Source organism: Microcaecilia unicolor, chromosome 2, assembly GCF_901765095.1.
Source record: "Microcaecilia unicolor chromosome 2, aMicUni1.1, whole genome shotgun sequence".
Classification (NCBI taxonomy): domain Eukaryota; kingdom Metazoa; phylum Chordata; class Amphibia; order Gymnophiona; family Siphonopidae; genus Microcaecilia; species Microcaecilia unicolor.
The window spans coordinates 458,422,324-458,448,444 of record NC_044032.1 but is presented as its reverse complement, the minus strand read 5'-3'; the positions used below and the strand labels follow the sequence as shown (position 1 = coordinate 458,448,444).

The 26,121-nt window shown below is 45.8% G+C and overlaps 1 protein-coding gene across 1 annotated transcript in view; it reads left to right on the top strand.

Annotated features, from left to right (window-relative positions):
* Positions 1-26,121, top strand: part of DYSF (dysferlin) — a 591,346-nt gene that overhangs the window by 4,944 nt on the left and 560,281 nt on the right. The window contains exon 2 of the mRNA XM_030190967.1: positions 9,281-9,336. Within this exon, the coding sequence (XP_030046827.1) occupies positions 9,281-9,336 (56 nt within the window). The remainder of the gene's footprint in view (positions 1-9,280; positions 9,337-26,121) is intronic.

The following is a 26,121-nucleotide window of genomic DNA, read 5'->3' as shown; positions in this document are numbered from 1 at the left end:
AATCTGGAAGTCCACTTGCACCCCATTTATATTTTCAGAAAGCGATAAACAATTGTTTGATTTCTTAGTCTCTATTGCGTTGAAATTAATAATATCCCACTGGAAAGATAATTCTTCAGTTAATGTTATTCTTTGGTGGAACTTGGTCTTGTTGTACAAAAATTATGAGCAACTGTCAATACGCGTTATACCTGGACCTACTAATGGTCCTCGGAAGTGGAAAACTTTGGATCTCTTTCTATTATCTTTGGCTTAGCTACTGACCAATGTTTGTACTCAGCTTAATGTATACCATTGTATTGTAGTATAGTACACATTGTTTTTTTTTTGTTTGTTTGTTTTTTTCTGATCGATGTATTATTGAAAATTCAATAAAAATATTTACAAAAAAAAGTGGTCTCAGCTACTGATACCACAGGGCACTTTTTAGCGCAGCTTAGTAAAAGGGCCCTTTATCTGCTGAGTTGACCGGACACTGGTTTGAATATGAACCGGTGCCTGGTTAATTTCTGGGTTGCCACACATGCCCTGGCATTGAATATCTGGGGTTAATTTAGCCCAGGGCTGTGAGCAGCTTATAAGCTGCTTACCATCGCAAGCTGAATATCAACCCACAGGTAATAGATAATTCTGTTTAGGTTGCATGAGGTGGAGGCAGTACATGCAAATCTCTCTCACGAGTGTTCATTGTGGATATCCTGATAACCTGACTGGCTGGGGTGCCTCCAGGACCAGGTTTGGGGACCACTGGACTAGGTTACAAATAAACACTTTCCTAGTGCCTAAATCTACAGGCCCCTTAATAGAATTACGCTCAGAAGGTCCCTTAGCTGTGGATCTTCAGGGCTGCTTAAAATCCATCTAACCATCCGGGCACTATCCCCACAATTCGATATATGGCGCCTTAAAGTTCAGGAAGCAGGTGAAAGCGTGGCTCTTCAACCAAGCCTTTAACGGAAGAAGTAACTAACTTGTTAGTCTCACTCACACAAGGATTGACTTGGGCTGCACATACTGCAGCGGGACATGTTTATCCACTCCTACCCTAGCTGAGATAATATTTAACCATCTCTCTGACCTCTCGTGCAACTTTATTCAAATTAATCACCTTACTTTCTAATTCTTCCTACTTCCTTACTCATCTATATGTTACAACTTTGCCTTACCCTTCACTACCAATTATAATGTTCTAGTACATATTGTGTTGCCATTGCAAGTAGTATACCATGCCATACTTTGTATTGTTGTTCGAATATTTTTACTGCTCTAATTGCCTCCTGCTCATGGTTGATCTATTCTTACTGTACACCGCCTTGATTGAATTCCTTCAAAAAGGCGGTAAATAAATCCTAATAAATAAATAAAGTTGTGCACACTAATTTGGCCACATGGCCAAATTGCACGGACAACTTAATTGATTAACCAGCCAATCAGCGCCAATAATTGGTACTTAACAACCAATTAATGGCATTAATTGGCTTTAATTATACACACAACTTTCTAGGTGTATTCTATAGCACAGTGCATGTAAATTCTAATGCGCCCAGTAGAAAAGGTGGCATGGCAATGGGCGTGGAATGGGCGGGTTGTGGGCATTTAAAACAACCTATGTTCACTATTACGGAATACACCCAATCTGCTCCTAAGTTAGGCACATGTATTTAGACCTGGTTTTAGATGGCCTTAATAGATGTGCTTAAATTTTAGGCACAAGAATGGCGTGCAAGCTTATTCTGTAAACTACAACTAACTTTAACTCTGCAAAGGGTCTCTGGAATTGATTCTCGCAATTTGCAAGTTGCTACTTGCAACTGACGCCAATGCCTTCCCTCTGCCTACGTTATGCCAAGGTGAAATAGGCATAGTTTATAGAATCACGCTATGTGTATGGTTTTGCTACGCTGATTTTTAAGGCACCATTTATAGAATTTCCCCCATCTCCCAAATTCTGGAAGTCTTTTACTAAGCGGCAGTAAGTCCAACATAGTCTTACCGCTTGCTAAACCGGAAGTACCGCCGGGCTACCACAGCAGCCCAGGGGTAGTTTCCACCCCTAGTGTTAGTCATTTCTGGTACTACAAAAATATTTTTATTTTTGTAGTGCCAGTGTTTACCCAGTGGTAATCAGGCAGTGCCAAGTGCTGCCGGATTAGCGTGGGAGCCCTTACCTTCACCTCAGTGGATGGCTGTAAGTGCTCCCCTCGACCGCATGGCAAGTGCTTCTCTTGCTGCACTGACATTTCTTTAAAAACAAAAAAACAGACTTTTACCCGCTGCAGTAAAAGGGGGCCTCAGCTCATGTCAGAAACACGCTCTGACGTCAGCACAGGCCCCCTTTTGCCACAGCTTAGTAAAAGGACCTCTCTATAAATGGCACCTAAAATTAGGCAGGCAAATGCACGCCCAGTTATAGAATATAGTCAGTTACATGTATAACATAATTAGCTAACTGGTGCTATATTGGCTCGTGATTGGATATAAGTACCAATAATTGACATTAGCTAGCATTAATTGGCACTAATTAGCAGTTGTGTGTGTAGCTGACGTACTCCCCTGTTCTGTATACTGAGCGCCTAACTTCTCTCATGCACAATTTCAAAGGGGAGGGGCATGGGTGTGTCAGGTGTTTTCTGACTATTCCTGCACACATTTTATAGAGTAGTTGCATTTATACACCAAAGTGCTGATATTAGGTACCAGCATTTGTGCCAACTATAGACACGGTGTAAGTGCACCTAAAGGGTGGCTTGTAACTAGTATTCTTGAACAGATGTGGCGCTAAGCTAGTATTCTGCTGTTATAGAATACTAGCTTAGCGCCCAGTTTTTTTGGTGACTAATTCATACCATCATTTGTAGGATTTTCCCCTTAAATGGATGGGGCTGGGCTGAATTAGGATGGGCTAACGGCGAGTGCCAAAACATATAGAAGGTGCTCGGTTATGGAACTTGTTACCTTTTGCGTTACATTTATGTATTTATTACATTTGTACCGCACATTTTCCCACCTATTTGCAGGCTCAATGTGGCTTACATAGTACCATAAAGGCGTTCGCCAGTCGGTTGATAACAAATACAAGGTTGTATTGTGGTCGAATGAGGTAGGTGTGTGTCAGGCACTGTGAAGGTCGAAGGAATGAAGATTGTATATTGTCCAGTACGATCATTGGTTGTGCTGTGTTGCTGGGTGTGGGAATTTACGTTGGATTGGTGGGGTAAGCCTTTTTGAAGAGGTTGGTTTTTAGTGATTTTCTGAAGTTTAGATGGTCATGGATTATTTTTACAGTTGTGCGCTTATGTAGGAGAAGCTGGATGCATAAGTTGTTTTCTATTTAAGTCCTTTGCAATTTGGGTAATGTAAGTTTAAGTATGATCGTGGTGATCCAATTCTGTTTTGGTTGGTAGATCTATGAGGTCTGTCATGTATCCTGGGACTACGCCGTAGATCATTTTGTGGACAAAGGTGCAGATTTTGAAGATGACACGTTCTTTGATTGGGAGCCAGTGCAGCTTTTCTCGGAGGGGTTTAGCACTTTCGAAGCGTGATTTACCAAATATCAGCCTGGCAGCTGTGTTCCATCACACAGTTCAGGAAACAATTTAAGAGCTATTTGTTTTTCTCATGCATATTTTCTATCTTTATAGAAGTAAATACAAATTATAACATATACACAGCCCAGATTGTAACTTATGGTTTAATTGATTTTTCAGATTGTTTTATCTTTTGGGTTAATTATTTTTATATTTTGTTTGTTTTGCCAATTTTATTATGTATGGTTTAGCATTAATATGTCTAGAACAAGAGGAAAGAGCAGGCTATAAATAGATAAATAAATAAATATTCTGCTTCTACCTGTATGGCTTAATTCAAGTTAGAAAAAAACATTTTCCTAAAGAAACTGCCTAGATAAATGTATATAGTCTGAATATCACTGCCAGTGGCACTGATTGCCTTTTGTTCACTACTGCTGCCTAACTATATAATGGTTCTGTGTATTGCTAGTGTATTGCTAGTGTTTAAAAAATAGGCTGACAGCTGCCATTGAATGTTGACCCATTAATTTATAAAATGCTATTTGAGAGGCCATTTTTTAGGTATAAGCATAGAACAATTTCCTATAGTAGTCATCAAAAATATATAATGCAAGCATGGTGTCACATCATATTTTCAGGAGTTCCCCAGACCTGAACATTTGGGAAGAGTCAGGAAAATGAAATTTATTTTCCATTTCCCCAGGGAACGTTCAGGATGTAGTTTTTTTTTTTTTTAAATTCAAAAAGGACATTTTCGTATTCTGAGTCTGTAGGAAAAATTCTTTGAGGCTCTTTTACTAAGTTGTGGTGAAAGGGGCCCTGCGCTAGCGGTAGCAGCTGTTTTTGCTTTATTGCAGTGGGTAAAAAGGCTGAAAAAAGAAATAGCCATGGGGTAAGACTGCACTTGTGGGGGGTAGCACTTACCGCCACCCTTTCATCATTAGAGGGTGCTTTTATCGTGGATTGGATGTTTTTGTCATCTTTGTACAATCAACTTTGCTAGTGTTTATTCTTCATCAACTTTTCCTCATCATTGCTTATCTTACAATACTTTTATATTTTTGTTTTTATTCATATTAATTATGTTCATTCATTATACATTTATTAATCAGTTGCTTTTTTAAACAATTTTACTTCTTGTCGATATGTCTGTCTTTATTCACATCAGTCATGTTTAGTAGTTATCTATTATATGTGATTTATATGCTCTTTTTTTCCTTTGTGCTTTTAGGTCATTTATTTATTTGATCAATTTTTATGTGGTAACTCATATTATGTATGGCATTTTATCTATATATTCTATTTTACTGTGCATCAGCTTTTTGTTTTTAATCTATTTCATTTATACATTATCCCCTGGATTCTGTATAGCGTGACTTAAGTTGCGTGTGCAAATCCAGTCGTATTCTGGATTTGTTCGCACAACTTAATTAGTTAACAAGCCAATCAATGCCGATAATTGCCACTTAAGCAATTGACACTAATTGGCATTAATTAGAATTTACACGCAGAACTGTCTAAGCGTGTTCTATAACGAGATGTGCGTAAATTCTAAGTTCCATAGTTGAAAAGAGGGTGTGGCTACGGACATGGAAAGGGCAGGTTGTGGGCGTTTCTCAAATCTGTGTGCTTTGTTGCAGAATACATCCAGTCTGCACCTGATTTAGGCGTCGGGATTTACACCAAGTTTTTTACTTGTTGTAACTGCCTATGACTAAATTTAGTCACGTGGAAGGACGCATGGCATATTCTGTAATCCACACAGAAATTTAGGCTTATTCCATAAAATATGCCTAAATTTAGGCATACTTTATAGATTACACCTAGGTGTATTTTTTTTCAGCACAGATTTTTCAGGTACCATATATAGAATCTAGCCCTATATTTTATTGTTTATCTTATTGTTGTATTTACTGTTTGCGTATGTGTTGTGCTACATTCACAGATTAAATTTGACTCCTGAGACAGGTGCATGTGGAGCTGAAATGCAGGACTGCGTCAAGTCGGTTTTATACTATTGTTCAGAGTTGATTGATCGTCAATAAATATCTCTGTGCTGGTGTTTCTTTGGCCTTCCCCCAACTTTTGTTTGATTGTGGTTATTTCTAAAGTGCTACCAGGCAGAACAGGATTAAGGCATAGACAAACTAGAGATGTGCCAAGGACCCAAACATGTAGGAGAGGCCCTTTCAATTGCGCTAATTCAGTGGCTTCTAAGGCAGGTTTTTGCACTGTTAATTCATCTGCTTGCAGAAAGAAGAAACACCGCTGTTCACAGAGATCTGTCAGCATTGTCATTCAGCTAGCAGGAGGAGTTTACAAGCAGTGCTTCTTACCCAGGGCTGTTGAGGGGGAGGGCAAGATTCCCCCGGGCCCAGCCTCCAAGGGGGCCCAGCACTGGGGTCTCTCTCTCTCTCTCTCCTGCTCCTGATGGGACCCAGGTGATTGCATCCTAACAGGGGCAGGAGAGAGAAAACTCCAGGTTCCGGGCCTCCCTTAGAGGCTGGGGAGGAGCAGACACAGAGCTTCGGAGCCTCTTTTTTGGGTGGCAGGGGTCCCCAGGCTCCGCCATCAAAAGAAGCCTTTCTCCAGCTCTGTTCTTCACGTTGCCTGCCCTGCGGCTGCTTTTCCCCTCACGTCGCGTATGTTTGGTTTTGATGAAATTCAGCATGCGCGATGTGAGGGGAAAAGCAGCCGCAAGGACAGGAATGCAAAGCGGTGGAGTGAAGAACAGTGCTAGAGGAAGGCTTCTTCTGCTGGTGGGGCTTGGGGACCCCTGCCAGCCATTGTATGTTGAATTGCGGTGGGGGGCAGCAGCAGCGGCGATCCTGGAGGGGGAGCATTGGTGATCCTGGGGGAGGCAGTGGTGACGATCCTGGGGGGTGGCAGTAGTGGCCCTGCCCCGGACCCAGCTCACTCAGTGGCCCTGTTCTTACCTGGTGTCTCCTCCTCTTTCAGTTTACTTCTGCAGTGAGAACCTTGTAGGGCCCTATTTTAGGAGGTTTAAAATATATTTATTATAGGCAGTAGAGTGGAGTTGGCCCATCAGGATCATAGACTGACCAGCTTCTTCTGGCACACAGAATCGGCAATTAGGGAACTTGGTAGCAGGGACAGAGGTTGGTTTGTTTCCAACCCCCTCCCCCCCCCATGTGTTCCATTATCCATGGTGTTTATATTAAAATACAGGCCCACTGCCTTGCTACCAAATGTATAAAGCACTGTACAGGCACAGATGAAAAGGCTGTCTCTGCTCCACGGAGCTTACTTTTAGTCAAGACAAAGATGACCAGCAGAGTAGATTAGGAAAGTACATCCTATATAATAATTCTCACCTCCAACAGGCCTGCCTGTGTCCGTGGCTCCTTTGAGCTAGGCTCCGAAGCCAGGCTGATGTCACCGGAAAGGAGACACCAGATTGGCTGCGACATAAGGAGCAGGAGCCCCCCCCCCCACATCGTGCAACGCTAAAGCCCCCCCCTTGGCGCTCCAACGCCCCCTCCTCGGCGTATCAACCCTCCCTCCCAGTTCAAGGCCCCCTTACGCCCCTCCCACAGAGTTACACCCCCCTGCCGCAACCCTCTCGACCCCCCTTCCCATTGAAAACCCTCCCCCACCGCCGTCGCGTACCTGTGCTGACCCCAACCCCTGACAGCCAAAGTCCTCTTCTTGCGCCGTCGTTGCTTGCTGACATCAGACGCACGCACAGAAACTTGATCAGATAATTGAGCAAGCAACGATGGCGCAGGTGAGAAGAGGACTTCAGGGGTTGGGGGTCAGCACAGGTACGCGATGGGAGGGGGCGTGGGTCTCGGAGGGGACAGAGCGAGACAGCGAGGGAGGGTGGGGGATTACCTTGCTAGCGCCTGTTTCATTGCCTACCGAAATGGGCCTTTCTTACTAGTTTATTATAAAGATATGGTGACGATGTGAAAGCAACCTCAAAAGGTGATTTGAATATAGTGAGAGAGGGAGTATGGTGCACTGACTTAGAAGATCTGTTCTAGCCAGAAGGCAAGATTCAATAAATGGCACCCAAATTTAGGCACTGAGATGATCTGCACTAAACCAGTATTCTATAAAGGGTACTCTGTGAGGAGCATCCCTTAAAGAATACTAAGCGTGCATTTCCCCCTGGATTCTATATAGTATGCCTAGTGTTCTGCGCCGAAATCCAAGCAGATTGTATAACTTGCGCATATAATTTAATTGCCTTAACAAGCCAGTCAGCCTTGTTAACAGCACTTATCAAGCTATAATGAGCACTAATTGGCAATAATTAGAATTTATTCGCATAAATTGCACTGCGTCTAAATTTTAATGTGCACAGTCAAAAAGGGGTGTGGTTATAGGTGGGGTAATGCGAGCGCGTCTTTTGTGCACGTGCTGGGCCAATTTCTACCGTGTCTGAGAAATGGGGCTGTTTTTCAATGGGTCAGGAAAAGGGCCTGCGGCAAAATTGAAACCAGTGCGTGCCTTTTTACAGCCTGAGCCCTTAATGCTACCCATTGATCTAGCAGTAAGGGCTCATTCGCTACAAGCATGGTGACCGGTCGGCATACGCCAGCTGCTGATTAACGCTAAAAATGCTGCAAGCGGCAGTAAATTAAAACAATAATTTGTCCAGGCATTATGGGCACGTGCCATATCTGAAATTACTGCCAGGGGTGCGCACTAGCCTGGCGATAGACTCATTTTGGCATGAGCTGCATGCGTGTAGAGCCTACTGTGCCTTTGTAAAAGTGCCCCCCCTATGAAATTTAGACACGCATGTAATAGAATAGGGCATAGGGCAGATCCACACATAACTCCTAATTACTACCAATTAAATGCTTGTTAACTCCAATAATTGTTAATAATTGGCTAATTAGTTTTCATGCATATCTGCAATCCATGCCCAAATTTACACACCCAAATTTGGGCAATGTATACTGGGCAGTGTATATAGAATCTGGGGCTAAGAGCGCAGCAAAGTTGAAGGAGTGGTTTCGGGACTAAATAGTTGAGGTGAAGGGCACAGATAATAGTAATTTGTCAGATGAACAGAGTTCAAGAGAAAGGGTACAGGGAGAGAGAAAATAAGTAATCAGTTGTTACAGTGAATTCATTCCTAGGTGAGCAGTACAAACCTGAACTTTATGTGGAAGTAGAAGAAAAGCTGTATCGGTACATTTTGAGTAGACTGCGGTGGAGAAAGATGAAACTTCTTGGAGAAAATGTTGCAGAAAGATGAAGGGAGTGGAGAATATTACTGGAAGAAGGAATGAGAACATTGGGAGGAGTAATGAAAATAGAAAAGAATTGTGTGGACAGGAGAGAGAAAAACAGTGGGAAGTAGGCTGGTTTGGAGAACGACAGGAAAGAGGCTGAGTTGCAGGAAATAGTAAAATAAGGGCAAAGATAGGAGTTGGAAAAGTACAGTGGGATTTTTGACACATGCTGGAGATGAATGTAACCAGGCGTCATGGATTCAGGCACACAGTTAGTGTCATGGAATATTGTATAGAACAAGATTTGCACAGTGTCACTGATACACATGAAAAACATTTCTGAAGCATATGAGTCAAAATTGTTAAGCAAATTTTTCTAGTAACTTTTTCATCTATCATTTTTTCCCTCTGTGCTATGACCTCTTTATTTATTTTGAGATCTTTTCAGTCTTCTCTAGTCTTTTATTCTCTTCTCACAGTATTTTTGCAGTGTGAAAAGAAACTTAGCATTCTAACTTTAGTTTTTCACTTTTTCAGGAGTAAAGAAGAAAACCAAAGTGATAAAGAATAACTTGAATCCTGTTTGGAATGAGGTAAATATTTGCTTATCACCTCGCTCCATTTCACCCGGATCTGATGTGGAAGCCTAGGATTCTGTTTCTGTGTGAGTCGCCTGACGTCCTGCACTTTCAACGTGCAGGATGTCAGGACGACTCACACAGAAAAAGCAGAATCCTAGGCTTCCATATCAGCTGCAGCAACGCGCCGGCCCAGAGACCAGCTGAGGAGGAGTTTGGCTGGAGGGGGTTGGGGACCCCCGCCAGCACAGATACCTGACAGCGGGGGACTCGGGGGAGGGTTGGCGGCGGGGGGAAGGGGGGGGGTCGAAGGGTGAGGGGTAGTGGGGGGGTCAAAGGTGGCGGGGGGTCTGCAATGCTGGGGGGGGGGGGCTAAAATGTGCCCCTCACCTTGGCCCCCCCCTCCCGCCAAAGTCTGGCTAAGCCCCTGTGTAGCAATGTGACTTTGTGCTGAAATAGCATGACTTGTGGTAAAATAACCTGGCTTAATGGTATTTTTATTTATTTTTTGTTACATTTGTACCCTGTGCTTTCCCACTCATGGCAGGCTCAATGTGGCTTACATGGGGCAATGGAGGGTTAAGTGACTTGCCCAGAGTCACAAGGAGAGCTGCCTGTGCCTGAAGTGGGAATCACTCAGTTCCTCAGAACCAAAGTCCATCACCCTAACCCCCCTAACCACTAGGCCACTCCTCCTGTTTTGATAGCTTCCTACCAAAGTATATTATAACAATCAAGAAAAGAGCCCTGGTGACAACCCCCAGAGAAGAAGAAAAAGCAAACTGGACAGCATCATTGCTTTAAAATGAAAATTTTATGTTATTTATGCATTTACTTGCAAAACTGAATGGGCCATACAGCTGGCTGGATCTAAGAATTTCATTTCTGAAAATAAATATTCTAGATCACTCATGGCACTGTGAAGAGATGGATAATGAGTTCAGAGAAGCCAGAATTCTTAGGCTTAGTCTGTTTTATTTCTTGCTAACATTTGTAGCATCCATTTAGAAGTTTGTTGTAATGTTGGGTAATAATTTTCTTTCCTATCAGTCAACATAGAGGGGAGAATGCACATGAATAGACTGTAAAATTAGATGATTGATTTTCTGTTTAAAATAGTATTGAACTATAAACTCATTTAAAGTACATAAAAAGGCAATGCAATTTATTTAATACTATAAAGCTTTGAAACAGGATGCTTCAATGATTATGTAGTCAATTTCAGTCTCCTCAGAAAAGGGTCATATAAATTGCTTTATAATCATGTTGATACTCATAGGAAAGACTAGACAGATTATATTAGATTTTTTAAAAGGTAATATTAATGGTAGAAAAAAGTGCAAGGGAAAGATTGTTTAAGGAAGAAAAATATATTGAAGGGGAAAGGGATAAAGCAGAAAAACTGCATAACTACTTTTGTGCATTATTCATAGAAGATGAGAGGTTTTTTTTTTGTTACATTTGTACCCCGCGCTTTCCCACTCATGGCAGGCTCAATGTGGCTTACATGGGGCAATGGAGGGTTAAGTGACTTGCCTAGAGTCACAAGGAGCTGCCTGTGCCTGAAGTGGGAATTGAACTCAGTTCCTCAGGACCAAAGTCCACCACTCTAACCACTAGGCCACTCCGCAAATCTTGAGGAGGAAATCTCCAGTCAATTTATGGGAAATGGGGTTCATACTGAATTAACAACACTAATATGTAGACACTGAATATTCCAAATCCATCTTACTTCATCCATAGGTTTAAATGGGGCAGGAGTAATCCCACACTTCTGTTTATGAAAATGTCATGGGGAGGGGGCTGTCCTTGAAGGTTTAGGTATCCTTTCAATTTTATCAGTTGAGGAGGTGCAAGGGAAGTAGGGGGGGAACATTGCTGCCAGGGTTGCAGCAGTGGCAGAAGTAAATATTTTCCTTCATGCCCTGGTAGGCTATAGTTGGATATGGGCTCATGCAAGCCAGTTCCAGCCTCTGTGCTGGAGTTTCCCTATCCACCTGCTAGGATTTTAAGGTAGCTTAGTTGGTGGGTTGCTGGCACCACTGGGAGCTCTTTTCATTGAGTGGAGAAAGGAATGAATTTAGAAATGTTGAGAAAGGCAGATGCAGATCCTGCCCACAAAAGTAGAAGTAGTAAGGAGTTCAGCAGCTCCTGGCCGGTTCACTTCAGCTTGGTTGTAGAGAAATTAATCGATCAAGTGCCGTTCAAGCTTGGGATTGTCAAGAGTCTTTCACTGTTTGACTTGCCATAGGCTGTGTTTCAGTGACAAGCGCCTGCGTCAGGGGTTAATGAAATGAATCTATCTGTCTAAGATAAATATCACATAACAAACTCATGATTTATATTTATTTATTGTATTTATTTGCTGCATTTGTATCCCACATTTTCCCACCTCTTTGCAGGCTCAGTGTGGCTTACATTATGCCGCAATGGCGATCGCTTTTATTGGAATGAGAAATACAGAATATTATTACATTTAAGGTACAGAAAATGTAGTAGAAATTAGAAATGAGTAGATATACAATTCATTTCAGATATTTGAGAACAAGGATAAAGTATAACATTCAATAATATCAATGAGATTAAAGTAAACAAATAAAAAGAGTTCAATGTAAATTGTACAGCGCTGCGTAACCCTGGCAGCGCTTTAGAAATGTTAAATAGTAATAGTAGTAGTAGTAATGTTAGTACTCTTGACTTATATGGTCAGTAAACTGAGACTGGTTCAAAATATGTTATTACAAGAACCACAAAAATGTGCCTATGCAAGCTGGCATCCTAAGTTGTGGCGCAAAACTTAGATCATCAGCTTGCGATGATGCATTGTTGTGCTTCTTGTAATAATATATTTTGAACCAGTCTTGGTTTACTGACCATATGAGTCACGAGTACTTTATGTGATATTTAACTTAGATTTGTTTCATTGACCCCTGATGCAGACGCTTGTTGCCGAAACAAGGCCTGCGTTGTGTCAACTAATAAAAGACTGTTGACAATCCCAAGCTTGAACGGCCCTTGGTGCTTTTTTTGTCCTTTCATTGTTGTGTGTACTTTGTCACTCTGTTCTGCTGCTGTGGAGAAATTAATAGAATTGTTGCTGGTGGAAAGTATTGTACCTTATCTGAACCACACATTGCAAGTACTGAATTCTTATGGATTTATGGAGGGAGTTCATGTCCCACAAATCGAATCAATTTTTGTTAGTGATCAGATTTAACTCATAGGGGAATAATGAACACGGTGCATGAGATTTAAGAAAAGCAATCTGTAGATGAAGCTTATAAACAAGTTGGGAAGTTTGGTCTAGGTGCAGCAGTGCAAAACTGGGTTTGAATCTGGTTGAGTGACAGGTGGTTGAAGATGGTGGCCCTTCGAGGAGTGGTGTTTGAATATATTTTATCCCATCACTCTGGATCTACATTGCTATGAAAGAGTTTGTGAAACCCCTAGGATGGTCTGTATTTTAGCATAATTTATTCTCAAAACATGATTAGATCATAATTTAAGCCCTGCTAAGTTAACCCGATTCGACTGGGAACGGTAAGAAAATAAGTGCCACGGGGGTCTTCAACCCTAGCAGCACAAAAAAGTGAAAGATTGAGTGGGAACATGGTCTTCAGCATGCCCATGACAGAAAGGAGGAAGCTGACAGCAACCCAACCTTAGCCAGCACAAGAAAAGGAAATATCCTATGGTCACAGCGAACATATGTGCAGTTTGCTAGCAGAAACCCAATCTCCACTTGCAGAAGGCAGCTAAGCCAGTATAAGAACAGTATGCTGGTGGAAAACCAATTTTAGTTGGCACAAAAAGAGAGGCCTCCCATGGCAGTGACGAAGGAACCAATCAGTTCACCGAAGAAGGTGAAAGGAAACTGTGGGGGGGGGGGGGGGGGGGGGGGGGGGGGGACAGAGACACAGAATATGTGCAAATTAGAGGGCAAGGGAAGGGGAGGAAGTAAGATGAATGAAGAGGATTTGAAAGAAAAGAGGATGCAAATGGTAAGAGGAAGAGGGGAGAATGTAAGGAAGAGGAGAGGAAGTAAGTGTAGGAAGACAGAAGACACTGCAAGGGAGAGAGGTAGAAGGAGAGAACACGGGGGAAGGGGGAGAATGCCTCCTGCTCAAATATATACTCCCTAATCCCCCACATCTTCTACTTCCCTAGATATCTCCCAGAGATCTCACCTACACTCTCTGCCATAAATATACACTGTACCACTTTTTCATTCACACATACACACCACTGGTTATTAAACACAACAGTTCTCTCACCACGCATGCATCCCTTCCACTTTTATCAGGACATACTTTCCATGTCTCTTGCTTCCTGAGTTGCTCACACAGATGTTCCTGAGACTATGAATAGAGGAAGGAGAACGTGCCACTATGTTACACTGTAAATGTGAACTTTTCATCTTGCTTAATATTAGGGGTTACTAAATGGACATCTTGATGTCTGGCCAAAATGCATCCTTCCAAAATTAGATTGAAACAGAGGTGCTTTTAAGTGGGGCCAAATTTCATCCAATAGTGGCAATGTTTAGTGACTATTAGGTAAATTTATGTATGTAGCTTAACTTTACAAAGAACAGCCCTGACTTAAATGTATGCTACTTGTTTAAATTTAGGACCTCATATTCTCTGGATAAAGTGGCTAAACATTTGGCATAAAGATAAATGGATAAATCATCTGTATGTAGCAGATGTGTCTTTGAATATTACCCCCATATTTTTTATTGAAGAATTAAAAAAAAAAACCAGAACACTGAGAATAGTATAAGAATAATCAACTAATAATGCATGGTGAAAGAGAATGAGAAAAAGAGTTAAATTTTATCAATGGAAAAGGAAATCTCTTTCCATTATCTTGTCAGAGCAGATCACTAAAAAGCCAATGTGAAAAAAAGTGTATTCAAATGTAGTGCACGTTTTTAACTTGTGAGTTAAAAAAAGGTTGTTTGTGATGGAACAGCAAATAACATCCGAATGCTTCAGGAGCTTAAAAACTACACTAATAAAAGATGTATTTATTTATTTATTAGGATTTATTTACCGCCATGTACAAAAGATGTGCACTAAACCTTAAGTAAGCAACATATGGTTAGAGCATCTCTTTTAATATCTCTGTTTAATATATTTGTAGGAGATATTGCTGAAGGTTTGGAAGGAAAGGTGTGCCTTTTTGCGGATGACGGAAAAATAGCCAATAGAGTGGATACCCTGGAGGGAGTAGAAATGATGAGAAGGGATCTCCAAACCTTAGAAGAATGGTCGAGGATCTGGCAGTTAAAATTTAATTAAACCAGTTAAACTGGGGATATATAATTTAAGGTTTCTACGGGTGTATCTAATATAACATTCAAAATAGAAACCTATATTATTGAAAAACCTTATCTCTTGCTACAATTCAAAACTAAATAGCTGAATAAATATTGAATTTTCTATGAATTAAACAATTAAAAATAAAAAAATAAAAAAATTCTTAAAGTGAACAGTGCTCAGAACTGGGTACATGAATGAAGCTGACAAGCAGCTGAATCACCACCACCATAGGCATCATCGCACAGGCATCATCGCACCGTCAACCCTCCCTGCCTACCTTAATGCTATTATCCTAGATGACAATGTAAACAGCAAAAGTTGTACTTAACTTAAAATGACTAAGTATGGAGCTGGTGGAACGCTCTGTGCAGCTGTGTGCTGGCCCAGTTCTTTAAAGTGCCTCTTTTTTATTTTTCATTTACTATGTGATAAAGTGCCCATCTCTTTAAACCTTGAATGCCTTCTCTCGCTCTCTTTTTAACATGTAGTCACATGTTTCGCCCTTAGGCGTCCTCAGGAGAATGAAATCTAGAAAATAAAATCTTCATAAATGATAACGCTATATACTAATATATTATACCACTTAATGAAATAATTTAGGAAACTAAACTTACATAGTCCAATGACCACCAGATGGATACAGACAGCAGTCCCTGTGCAAGTCGGCAAAACACAAGCACATGCACAGTAGTATTTATATCTTAAATGAACCAGTTATAGCTGTGTCACCGCCCACCAATCAATAGCCTTGTTGAGGCCCCTGGGAGTTGTAGTTTGCCAACTGTAGATATATTTTGCTTCTCTTCTCAATAAACTGGATACAATGTTGCCACCCCGAACTTGCCTAATACGCGTTAAAACTACAAATTTTAAGTCTTCCTCGCGATGAGCCTTAAGATCCCAATGGCTCACCAACGGAGTCTCCTTCTTACGTGTACGCAAATTACTGAGATGTTCACCTATTTTCTGTTTGATTTTCCGTTTGGTTTGTCCTATATACCATAGCGAGCATGGGCACAGTATGCCATAAATGACCTGCGCTGTGTCACAGTCTGTTCTTTCTTGCAAATGAATAATGCGTTTAGTAACCGGATGAATGACACTTGACGTAACCCAAGCATATTTGCAATATATGCAGCCATGGCGTTTAAAATGACCTCTATCGCTTGGTGAAGATCTATTCCTTTCCTTGTGTTTTAGTAGTTCACCCAAATTATGAGATCTTGTATAAGCAAACCGTGGCATGCTAACAATGCCATGTAACCTCAACATAGGCCAATGGATCCTAATAATGTACTTAATTTGCATTGTTCTTGAAGAATATGGCAACACACAAGTGACAGTTTCATCATAGTGGGACTGCCCTCTACCTTTCTTTGGTTCAAACAGCCATTGTCTCCGAACGTTGGCAGCTCTTTTTTGTGCTTTTCGTATAACCTTCCGAGGGTATCCTCGCTTTTGAAATCTGTGTGACATATCTGCAGCATGCTTGTGAAAATCTGCTTTCAAATTACATATTTTCCTCACCCGTAAAAACTGTCCAAAAGGTATAGCTTCTTTTTGTGACATCGGGTGGAAACTAGAATAGTGAAGTACAGAGTTTGTATCAGTTTGTTTATGGAACAGCTGAGTATTATTTATTTATTTATTGCATTTGTATCCCATATTTTCCCACCTATTTGCGGGCTCAGTGTGGCTTAAAACGACCTTGTTGTAATGTGATAGAGATGTCCAAAAAATTTACTTGAGTTCCTCCTACATTGATTTCAGATTCGATGTTTGGATCACATGTATTGAGATGCTGACAGAAAATATCAAGTTGCTGTCGATCCCCCTTCCATATAAGAAGGACGTCATCAATGTATCTGACCCATAGTGCTATGTTAGATGCAAAACATGGAAGATAGACATGCTGTTGTTCATAATTCACCATATATAAACATGCTATGGGGGGGGGGGGGGCTACAGTGGCCCCCATAGTCACTCCTCGTATTTGCAAATAATACGTATCTTCAAACATAAAATAATTGTGCAGCACTATGCATTGGGCCATTGAAGTCAACAAAGCCAACTTTTGATAGGAAGTATCCAATTTTTGTAAGTTCATATCCACTATTTGTAAAGCTGCCTGCTGTGGGATGACAATGTACAAGGACTTCACATCCATAGTAATGAGCATATATTGAGAGCGAGAGAAGGCATTCAAGGTTTTAAGAGATGGGCACTTTATCACATAGTAAATGAAAAATAAAAAAGAGGCACTTTAAAGAACTGGGCCAACACACAGCTGCACAGAGCATTCCACCAGCTCTGTACTTAGTCATTTTAAGTTAAGTACAACTTTTGCTGTTTACATTGTCATCTAGGATAATAGCATTAAGGTAGGCAGGGAGGGTTGACGGTGCAATGATGCCTGTGGTGGTGGTGATTCAGCTGCTTGTCAGTTTCATTCACGTACCCAGATTTGAACAGTGTTCACTTTTAAGAATTTTTTTATTTTTAATTGTTTAATTCATAGAAAATTCAATCTTTATTCAGCTATTTAGTTTTGAATTGTAGCAAGAGATAAGGTTTTTCAAAAATATAGGTTTCTATTTTGAATGTTATATAAGTTAAAATTTAATGCCAAGACAGTTAAAATTTAATGCCAAGAAGTGTAGAGTGATGCACTTGGGGTGCAGTAACCTGAAAGAGAGATACTGGATAGGAGGGGAGAGATTAGTAAGCTCGACTCAGGAGAGAGACCTTGGGGTTTTGGTGTCTGAGGATCTAAAGGTGAAGAAATAATGCAACAAGGTGATGGCTGTGGCCAGAAGGATGCTAGGCTGCATAGAGAGAGGCATAACCATCAGAAGAAAGGAGGTTGATGCCTCTCTACAAATCGTTGGTGAAGCCCCACTTGGAGTATTGTGTTCAGTTTTGGAGGCCGTATCTTGCTAAAGATGTAAAAAGACTGGAAGCGATGCAAAGAAAAGCTACAAAAATGGTATGGGATTTGCGTTGCAAACTGTACGAGGAGAGACTTGCTGACCTGAACATGTATACTTTAGAGGAAAGGAGAAACAGGGGTGACATGATACAGACATTCAAATATTTGAAAAGTATTAATCCGCAAATGAACCTTTTTTGGAGACGGGAAGGCAGTAGAACTAGAGGACATGAATTGAGGTTGAAGGGGGGCAGGCTCAGGACTAATGTCAGGTAGTATTTTTTCACGGAGAGGGTAGTGGATATGTGGAATGCCCTCCCGTGGGAGGTGGTGGAGATGAAAACAGTAATGGAATTCAAACATGCGTGGAATAAACACAAAGGAATCCTGTTTAGAAGGAATGGTTCCGCGGAATCTTAGTGGAGATTGGGTGGTGATGTCAGTAATTGGGAAACAAAATGGGAGCTGGGCAAACTTCTACGGTCTATGCCCTGATCGTGACTGAATAGATAGGGATGGGTTGGAGTGTAAATTTTAAGGGACTTCGACGTTAGCTCCAGAACTTAGTACGAGAACAGTGCTAGGTAGACTTCTACGGTCTGTGCCCAGAGAAAGGCAAGGACAAATCAAACTCTGGTATACATGTAAAGTATCACATACCATGTAAATGAGTTTATTTTGTTGGACAGACTGGAAAACTCTTTTTATTGGAAAAAACTAAAAACAAATAACATACAAATCAAAAACAAGCCCCTAGCTATACACGGTCCTCCTATCTATGTACACCCCCTCCCCCTCCTCAATAGTACAGTGGAAACTGTTTATTAGAAAGACCAAAGAAAAAAACCGGACATGCAAATCAAACCCCAGGCTCCTAGCTAGACATGGTCTGCCTATCTATGTACACCCCCTCCTCAATAATACAATGGATCAACCCCCCCCGACCCCCCACAACCCCTTCAGACAACTGGCACACAATCCCCTGGGAAGCATGTCCCCTCATGGCGGCTTAAGCCTCACGTGTCTCCACCACCTCGAAGCCACCCCCACCCCTTTTTCCACCCTTTCCCACTTCGCCGCTTCCTGCACCGCCCTTACCACATCCCAGCTGACTACCTCCGCCGGCCGGACCTCCTGGTACAGGGACACCCTGCAGCGCGCCATCCAGAGGCAGTACCGCAATATCACCGAAATCAGAAAGCGTGTTACCGGATCCCCGCGTCCCTCTCCACCCTCTGGGCCATACACCCAGTCCGCATAGCTGTAGTTGCGGAAACTGGGGATCTGCAGCAACGAGGAAACCCGGTCAGAGACCTGGACTGTAAATGGGCACCTCACCAGGAAATGCTCCATCGTCTCTTCAGTTCCAGCACATTCCTCCCGTGGGCACCCTCTATCCCGCACATTGCGATATTTCAAATTTCCTCGGACGTACAGTCTACCGTGAAAGGACAGCCACGCCAGGTCTTTATACTTCACCGGGATGCGGTTCGAAGCAATCAACCGTAACCCCTGCTGCATCCGTGGGGCCGGCGCGTCCCTCAGCGCCAGAGGAGCTGAGAACACCTGCGCCCGTACTCTGTCCATCCAGACCCCCCGTTGTCCTGCCTTCACCTCCCCCACCGTCAGCCCCCACACCCTCACCAATTTCACTAGGGTCTTGCAATAACTCACCCCCCCCGGAGCCCCCCTTCGCAGTGCAACTACCCTCCCCCCCTCCCGCCATAGGTCCCAATATCTCGGCCACCACTGCAGGACACTCCTAGCCCACCCCGGTGGCTCCCGCCCTACCGCCCTCCCCAGATTGAACTGCAGGAACAAAGCGCTGAAAAACAGGACTGGGTTTATCATGCCCACCCCCCCCTCCCTCCTAGGCAGATAGGTAACATTCCGTTTTACCGGATTCGTCCTGTTGCCCCAGAGCAGCCGGAAGAACACCCCATACAAGGCCGCGTACCGGCTCTCCGGCAGCAGGCAGATGTAACTGACGAACAGAAACAAAGGAACTAAGTGTGCCTTGATGAGCTGTACCCGCTCCCCCATGGTCATTTTCCACCCCTTCCATCTATCCACCCTCCCCTTCACTTCTTGGAGACACCTATCCCAGTTGTAGAGCCTATAATCCCCCTTCTCGAAGTATATTCCCAAGACCCGTATACGTTCCACAGCTGTAGGAAACCTACCTCCCAACTCAAATTGCAGCCCCTGATCCCCAACCCACAGGCTATTGGACTTTTGAAAATTGACCTGCGACGCTGTTGCCTGCGAGTATTCCTGGATCAGGTTCTGCAATCTACCTCCCTCCCTCTGGTCCGCTACCCACACTGTAACGTCATCTGCATACGCCACGACCCTTAACTGGTTATTGTCCCCCACCTCCACCCCTTCCAGCCCCTCCGCCCCCCCCTTCTCCAGCCGTCTTATAAAAGGGTCGATGGCGTATGCATACAACAGCGGGCTGAGTGGGCACCCCTGTCGGACCCCTGCCCCTACCTCAAACCCCTGCCCTTTCCACCCGTTAACCAGGGGAAAACACCCCGCATGCCGATAGAGTAGCTGTAATTGCTCTATCCAACCCTTCGGAAACCCATAGCGCTCCAGAATGCTCCATAGGACACCCCACTGCACTCTATCAAACGCTTTTTCCTGGTCGAGTGTTACCAACAGCCTACCATGCCCTCCCACTCTACTGCGTTCTACCCCCTCCCGCACCCACGCTGCAGCTTCCAAGACCCCTCTCCCTTTAACCCCACATGCTTGCGAGGCTGCTAGCAAATCCCCAGACACCTGCCTCATTCTCTGGAATAGCATTCGCGCGAAGATTTTTCGATCCGTATTAAGCAGTGCTATAGGCCGCCAGTTGGCCAGCATCGCCGGGTCCTTCCCCTTACTTAGTAGGATAAGAGCCGCCTCTGTCAAGGAACTAGGCAAGGAACCCTCCAACTGGGCTGCCCCCCATACCCTCACCAGGATCGGCACCAGCTGCTCCTTAAAGGCCTGGTAGAACTCAGTTGTTAGCCCATCCGGCCCCGGCGAGGTCTTCCTGTGGAGCGCCCCAATGGCTTCCTCCACCTCCTGTTCTGTCCACGGGTTCAAGAGGGCCTGAAGCTGGGGTCCCCCGTGACCTATCCCCGGGGTTCCTTCCACATAACACTCCATCTGCTCCATATCAATCTGCTGGGCTGAAAGGAACGCCGCAAAGTGGTCCCTCACTGCCCCCAGAATCCCCTCCTTGGTGTCCTGCAGGACCCCCTGTGCATCCCGCACCCCCTCCATCACCCTGCGCGCCCTCCGCTCCCGGCAGCATGCGAAGGGGTCCGGGCTACACATTTTCCCGAAGTCCCGCTCATACACCAAGGAGGTGTAGCGGTTGTACTGTACCTGCTCCAGGAGTGCTTGGAGATCATGTATTTCTTCCTCCCTCCCCCCTTGTGAAATCAATGTGTCCCTCTTTTTCTTTATTGCCATGCCCAACTTTGTCCTTTCCCTCCCCTCCCTTCTCGCCTGTCTGAGAAAGAATCCCCGCGTTCGTCTTTTCACTGTATCCCACCACTCCCCCAATGACTGAAATGCCCCCTGCACTGACACCTGATCTTCCAAAAACCGGCGGTACTCCTCCCGCACCTGCTCGCTACCTAACCACTTTAAATTTAGTCGCCATAACCCCCTCCCTGGCCTCTGCGCTGCCGCCCCCCCCACCTGAAGGAGGACCATGTGGTGGTCTGAAAAGTCCACGTCCACGGTTCGTGGACCCCCCAGACAAACCCCCTTCTTTACCAGGAATCTATCGATTCTACTTTTACACTGCCCTCGAAAGAACGTGAACCCCTCCTGTTCCTCACAGAAGGCCACATGCGCGTCTACCAGCTCCGCCTCCCGCATGATCCCTGCCAGCCTCACCCCGTCATAGCCCACCTGTACCGATCGTCCCCCACTATCCTTTTTCCGCAATATGGTGTTAAAATCTCCCCCCCAGACTACTTGGCGCGAAGTGTATAGGTAGGGCTTGATCTTCCCAAAGAGGAGCACCCTTTCCTTCTTGCTTTGGGGCCCGTACACATTCACCACCCTCAGTGCTCTATCCTCCCAAATCGCATCCACAACAAGACATCTCCCCACCCCCAGCTCCACCACTCGCTGAATATTCACCCGGTGGGACTTAAATAAGATCCCCACCCCACCATACCTCTCCCCCGCCAACCCCCACACCGAGGGACCCCACTTCCAGGCCCGCCTTGCCCGCCTGATCACCTCAATGGACCGCAGCCGAGTCTCCTGGAGCAGGAAGCAATCTGCTTGGACCCTCGCGAACCAGTCATACGCTAAACCCTGCTTCTTCGGAGAGGCGATGCTGGCCACATTCAGCGTGGCAAATGTCAACACTAAGCCTGCCATCCTCATTGCGAGTCACGGGTCTGCTCACTCCCAACTTCTTTCCTTATCTCCTGGGATACCCCCTTCTTACCCTGAAGCAGGTCCTCTGCTATGCGGTCTACATCATCCCCTGCCAGATCCCCCTCCCCCCCCTGCAGCCGTCCTGTCTGCACCTTACCCCCCCTCCCCCTTTCTTCCTTCCTTTCTTCTTTGCTCTATCCGGACCCACCCCCTGATCCCTCCCTCTCCCCTCTTCACCCCCGCCCCCTACCTCCTCCTCCGAGTCCTCCACCTCCCCCAAGTCCTCCAAGTCCTCCAGATCCTCCTCTAGCTCCACTCTGTCCCCCCAAGCCTGCACTTGGGCCTTCACCACCTGCCCGGCCCCCTCAGCTTTCCTCTTACTCCCCTTTCCCCTCCCTCCCTCCCTTCCCTCTTCCTCCTCCCTCACCCCTCCCCCTCCCCCAGAGCCTTCCCGCCCTTCTTCCTACCACCAGTACCCTCCTCCAGTGCTTCCTCATATTTACGTTTGCCCTCTCCAATCCCCCCTGCCGCCCCCTCTTCCTCCATTAACTCCACCTCTTCTCCTTCCCCCTGTTCTTCCTCCTCCCTCCCAACCTCCCTATCCTCCTCCTCCTCCTCCAACACCTGAAATCTGTTCCCCCCCCTCTTCCCCTGCAGCGACCCCTCCCTGCCCACCCCTACTTTCCCCCCCCTCCGAAACTTCCCTTTCCTCTGTGGCACTTGTACCCACTCCCCCTCTCCCCCCTGCTCCACTCCTGACCCAGCCCCCTGCCGCCCCCCCTCCTGCATCCCCTCCTTCTCCCCCCCTTGCCCCTCTCTACCTATCACCCCCTGCCCTATCCCCTCCTCCATTACCCCCCTCCCCGTCCCTTCCCCCACATATCCCACTCGTTATGGGCCGCCCTAGGGCAGTTCCGATATGCATGGCCTAACCCGCCGCAGAGGTTGCACCTGATCGCGGTGCAGTCCTCTGTGGCATGCTGATCCCCGCATCTTCCACACTTTACCACTGGGCATGACATGCTGAAGTGCCTAAACGAACCACATCTGAAGCACTGCCGCGGCTGCCCCTTGTAAAAGCACAGTATCCTGTCACGACCGATAAAGGCAGCCGAGGGAATGTGCTGGACCACATGGCTCTCCTGTCTCAATTTGACCAGGGCTCCCCAACCTCCTGCCCAAACCCTGCTTGGATCCGGTAACTTTGTAAGTGGGGATCTCAGCTCCGCGTACCTCTGTAGCCAGTAGGCTAAATCTGCCCCAGAGATAGACTCATTTCTCACGAGCAGGGTGATCTGCACCAGGTCCGGCTTGCTGACTGGAATGGCCCTGAGGTCCCGCCACTCCCCCTTTCCCCTCACCCCCCTCGTACCTTTCCCAGAATATTTCCATCCCCCTCTGGGTCATGAAGCTCAAGTCATATTCTGGGATGTTGATGGGGTGTATACACGCGTAAAAGTCCTCGGGTATAAACCCCATCCCCATCACCAGCCTCAAGACCCGATCCCTGGAGGGCATTGCCCCCTCCCCTATCCATTTGAGCTGTACCACATTTCGCCGCTTAGGCAGCTGTCCACCCCCTGTCCCCGCTCCCCCCCAACCCCTCCCTGGGCCCTCAAAACCACCCGATCTCCCCCCCTCCCTCCTTCCCCCTCCCTGGACTACTGCCGCAAAGGACTTGGACCCCAGCCCCCACCGCCCCCCCTCCACACTTGTTCCAGCCCTTCCCTCTGCCTCCCCCCCCTTCTGTCCCTCTGCCCCTCCCCTCATCCCTCTCCCTTCCTCAATATCCACCGCCCCCTCCCCCTCCCGTTGTCCCCCGTCCCCTTCCCTCTCAGACAAACATCCAGCAACGTCCATAGTCAGTTCTGCGGCTTGGGCTGCCTCCAACTGATTGTCCTGCCCATCTCCACTTCCTGGAACGTCCCTGCTCGTCCCTGCCACTGCAGGCTCCAGCCTCTGGGCTAATCGCCTCCTCTCCTCTGTCTCCTGGCGATACTCTGGCACCTGCCCAGTCAGGTCTGCAGCTGGCGATACCAGACTCCCTGCTCGCTCTGCCCTCGAACTCCCTCCAACCTCCGGCACCAGGGGCGAAGCCTCCGGAACTCCGCCGCTCCCCTTGGCTCCTCGCTCCCAGCCGTCCTGCTGGCAGGTCTGCTCCACCACCCGCTGCACATCTGTTAGACTTGCCATGTCCACTTCTGTAGTCAACGAAAGTCTCTCAACAATCGGGTTACTTCCCCCTTGCTTCTGGTGCAGTCCCTCCTGCGTTCTCCCAATGGCTGGCGCTTCCCAGGGGCATGGCTTGTCTGTTCCTGATTCCGCCACAGGCTGGCTGTTAGCACCCCCCGATTTCACCTCTTGTAATGGACAGCTGGTCAAATGAGCTCCCAGCTGCTGCCCGCTCCTATTCCTCTCTCTCCGACCCCTCTCCTGTAAACCGCCAGCTACTCCATGCTCAGGGAAGACCTCCCCTGCTCCCGGACTTCGTGGGCGGGGCTTCTCCAGATGCCATGCTGCTTCGGTTTCCACTTCAGTCATTGCAGACCCAGCCAAAAATACCGGAGTCTGCCTCTGCTGACCCTTTTCCAACAGGGCCTCCTTCACGGCAACTGTCTCTGCTGTTTGCACAACTGCAGGTAAGCCCTCTGAGACTTCGACCACCACCTCTGTAGAAAACAGGCTGCTACCTGCGTCTCCCTCTGCTGCCTCCATTATCTGGAGTTTTGAAAAGTTACTGAGTTCTGTCCTCCCCTCCACAGGTAGGATCTCTACTCCAGCCCCCACCTCAGAGCCATGTCCTGCCGCTGCCTCCTTATCCTCTGGCTGCTGTCTGAACCCAGACAACTCTTTTGAGTCTAATGCTGCTGAAGACACTGAAGCTTGCTGCAACTGTAGTGTTCCTGAACCCCCAGACTGTGGTATTGAAGCCATCCTTTCTCGGTTAACATAGAGCTCCCTCAAAGGATTCACAGAGCCCTTTTTTAAACAGTTCAACAAGTGTTCTTTTTTCCCCAACAACTTTGATATCCGGGCTTCCTCTTTAACATACATTTGTCTGTGCTCCGCTGGGGCAAATTTACACATAGTTCTTGCCATTTTCAGACGTTTTCCTAGCTCCACTACTTCTTTTTCCACCAGCTTAATTCGTCTTACAATATTTACCACACTACTTGCTGGATCATCAGGGTCATAGCTCACTTCAAGGAACTCCTCATCTGACGATCCACTCTCCTCACTCTCACTCTCAGCTGCCTCCAGCAAAGGCTTCTGGCAAACTTCCATCGCCTCTTCCTTCTCCCTTCCTTGGAAGCGCCCTTCTGGGGCCTGTACTATCTTCCTCCCCCCTCCACTGTCTTCTCGCTTACCTTCCGCAAGCTGGGCCGTGGAGGGGGAAATGCTCTGGTGGCCTCCACTGGGCTGCTTCTCCCTTCGGTCCACTGGACTCCTTTCCCTTCTCCCGGTAGTCAAACCAGGGAGAGAGCCACTCCTTTCGGCCTTCTGGTCCCGGGCCCCAGGAGGCCCCATAGCCTGGGACTTTCCTGAGGCCTTCTCCCCAGGGACCCTCCTCATCTTTGGGGAGGGAGCTAGGTCTCACTCCCTTTCCACTGGAAGTCAGCAGAGCTCTCTAAAACACCTCCTTCCTCCTCAGCAGACTGGATGGACCGTACAGGTCTTTATCAGCCGTCATTTACTATGCTACCTAATTCCGCTGAAATCTGGGCTTAACGTGGCATTGTAACATGCGCTAAACCTAGATTTAATGCGGCACTTTTTAAGGTGCATTTTCAATTTTTTGAATTCGAACATGCTCATTTTCCGCCCATGGAATGCCTCTTCCCCAAAATGTTTTGTAAATAATAACTAATGTATGAGTTAGTGCACATAGGCAAAAAAATGCATTAAAGTGTTTTGCAGTAGCTTAGTTTTCCCATGTTAAGTGTCTGTTACTGCTTAATGCCCTGTAGTACAAGGGCCCCTCATACTGTTTTTAACTTTAGTGGCTAGAGGTGGGCGTACATCTAACTACACCTCTAACAACTAAATTTTAAAATGTTGGAGGTTCTCTGGTCCTGGCCAGAATGGTTGAGTCAGAGAGACTGTGCTTCAGGATTACCTTCACCCACCTACTCATCCACTCACAAACCCACG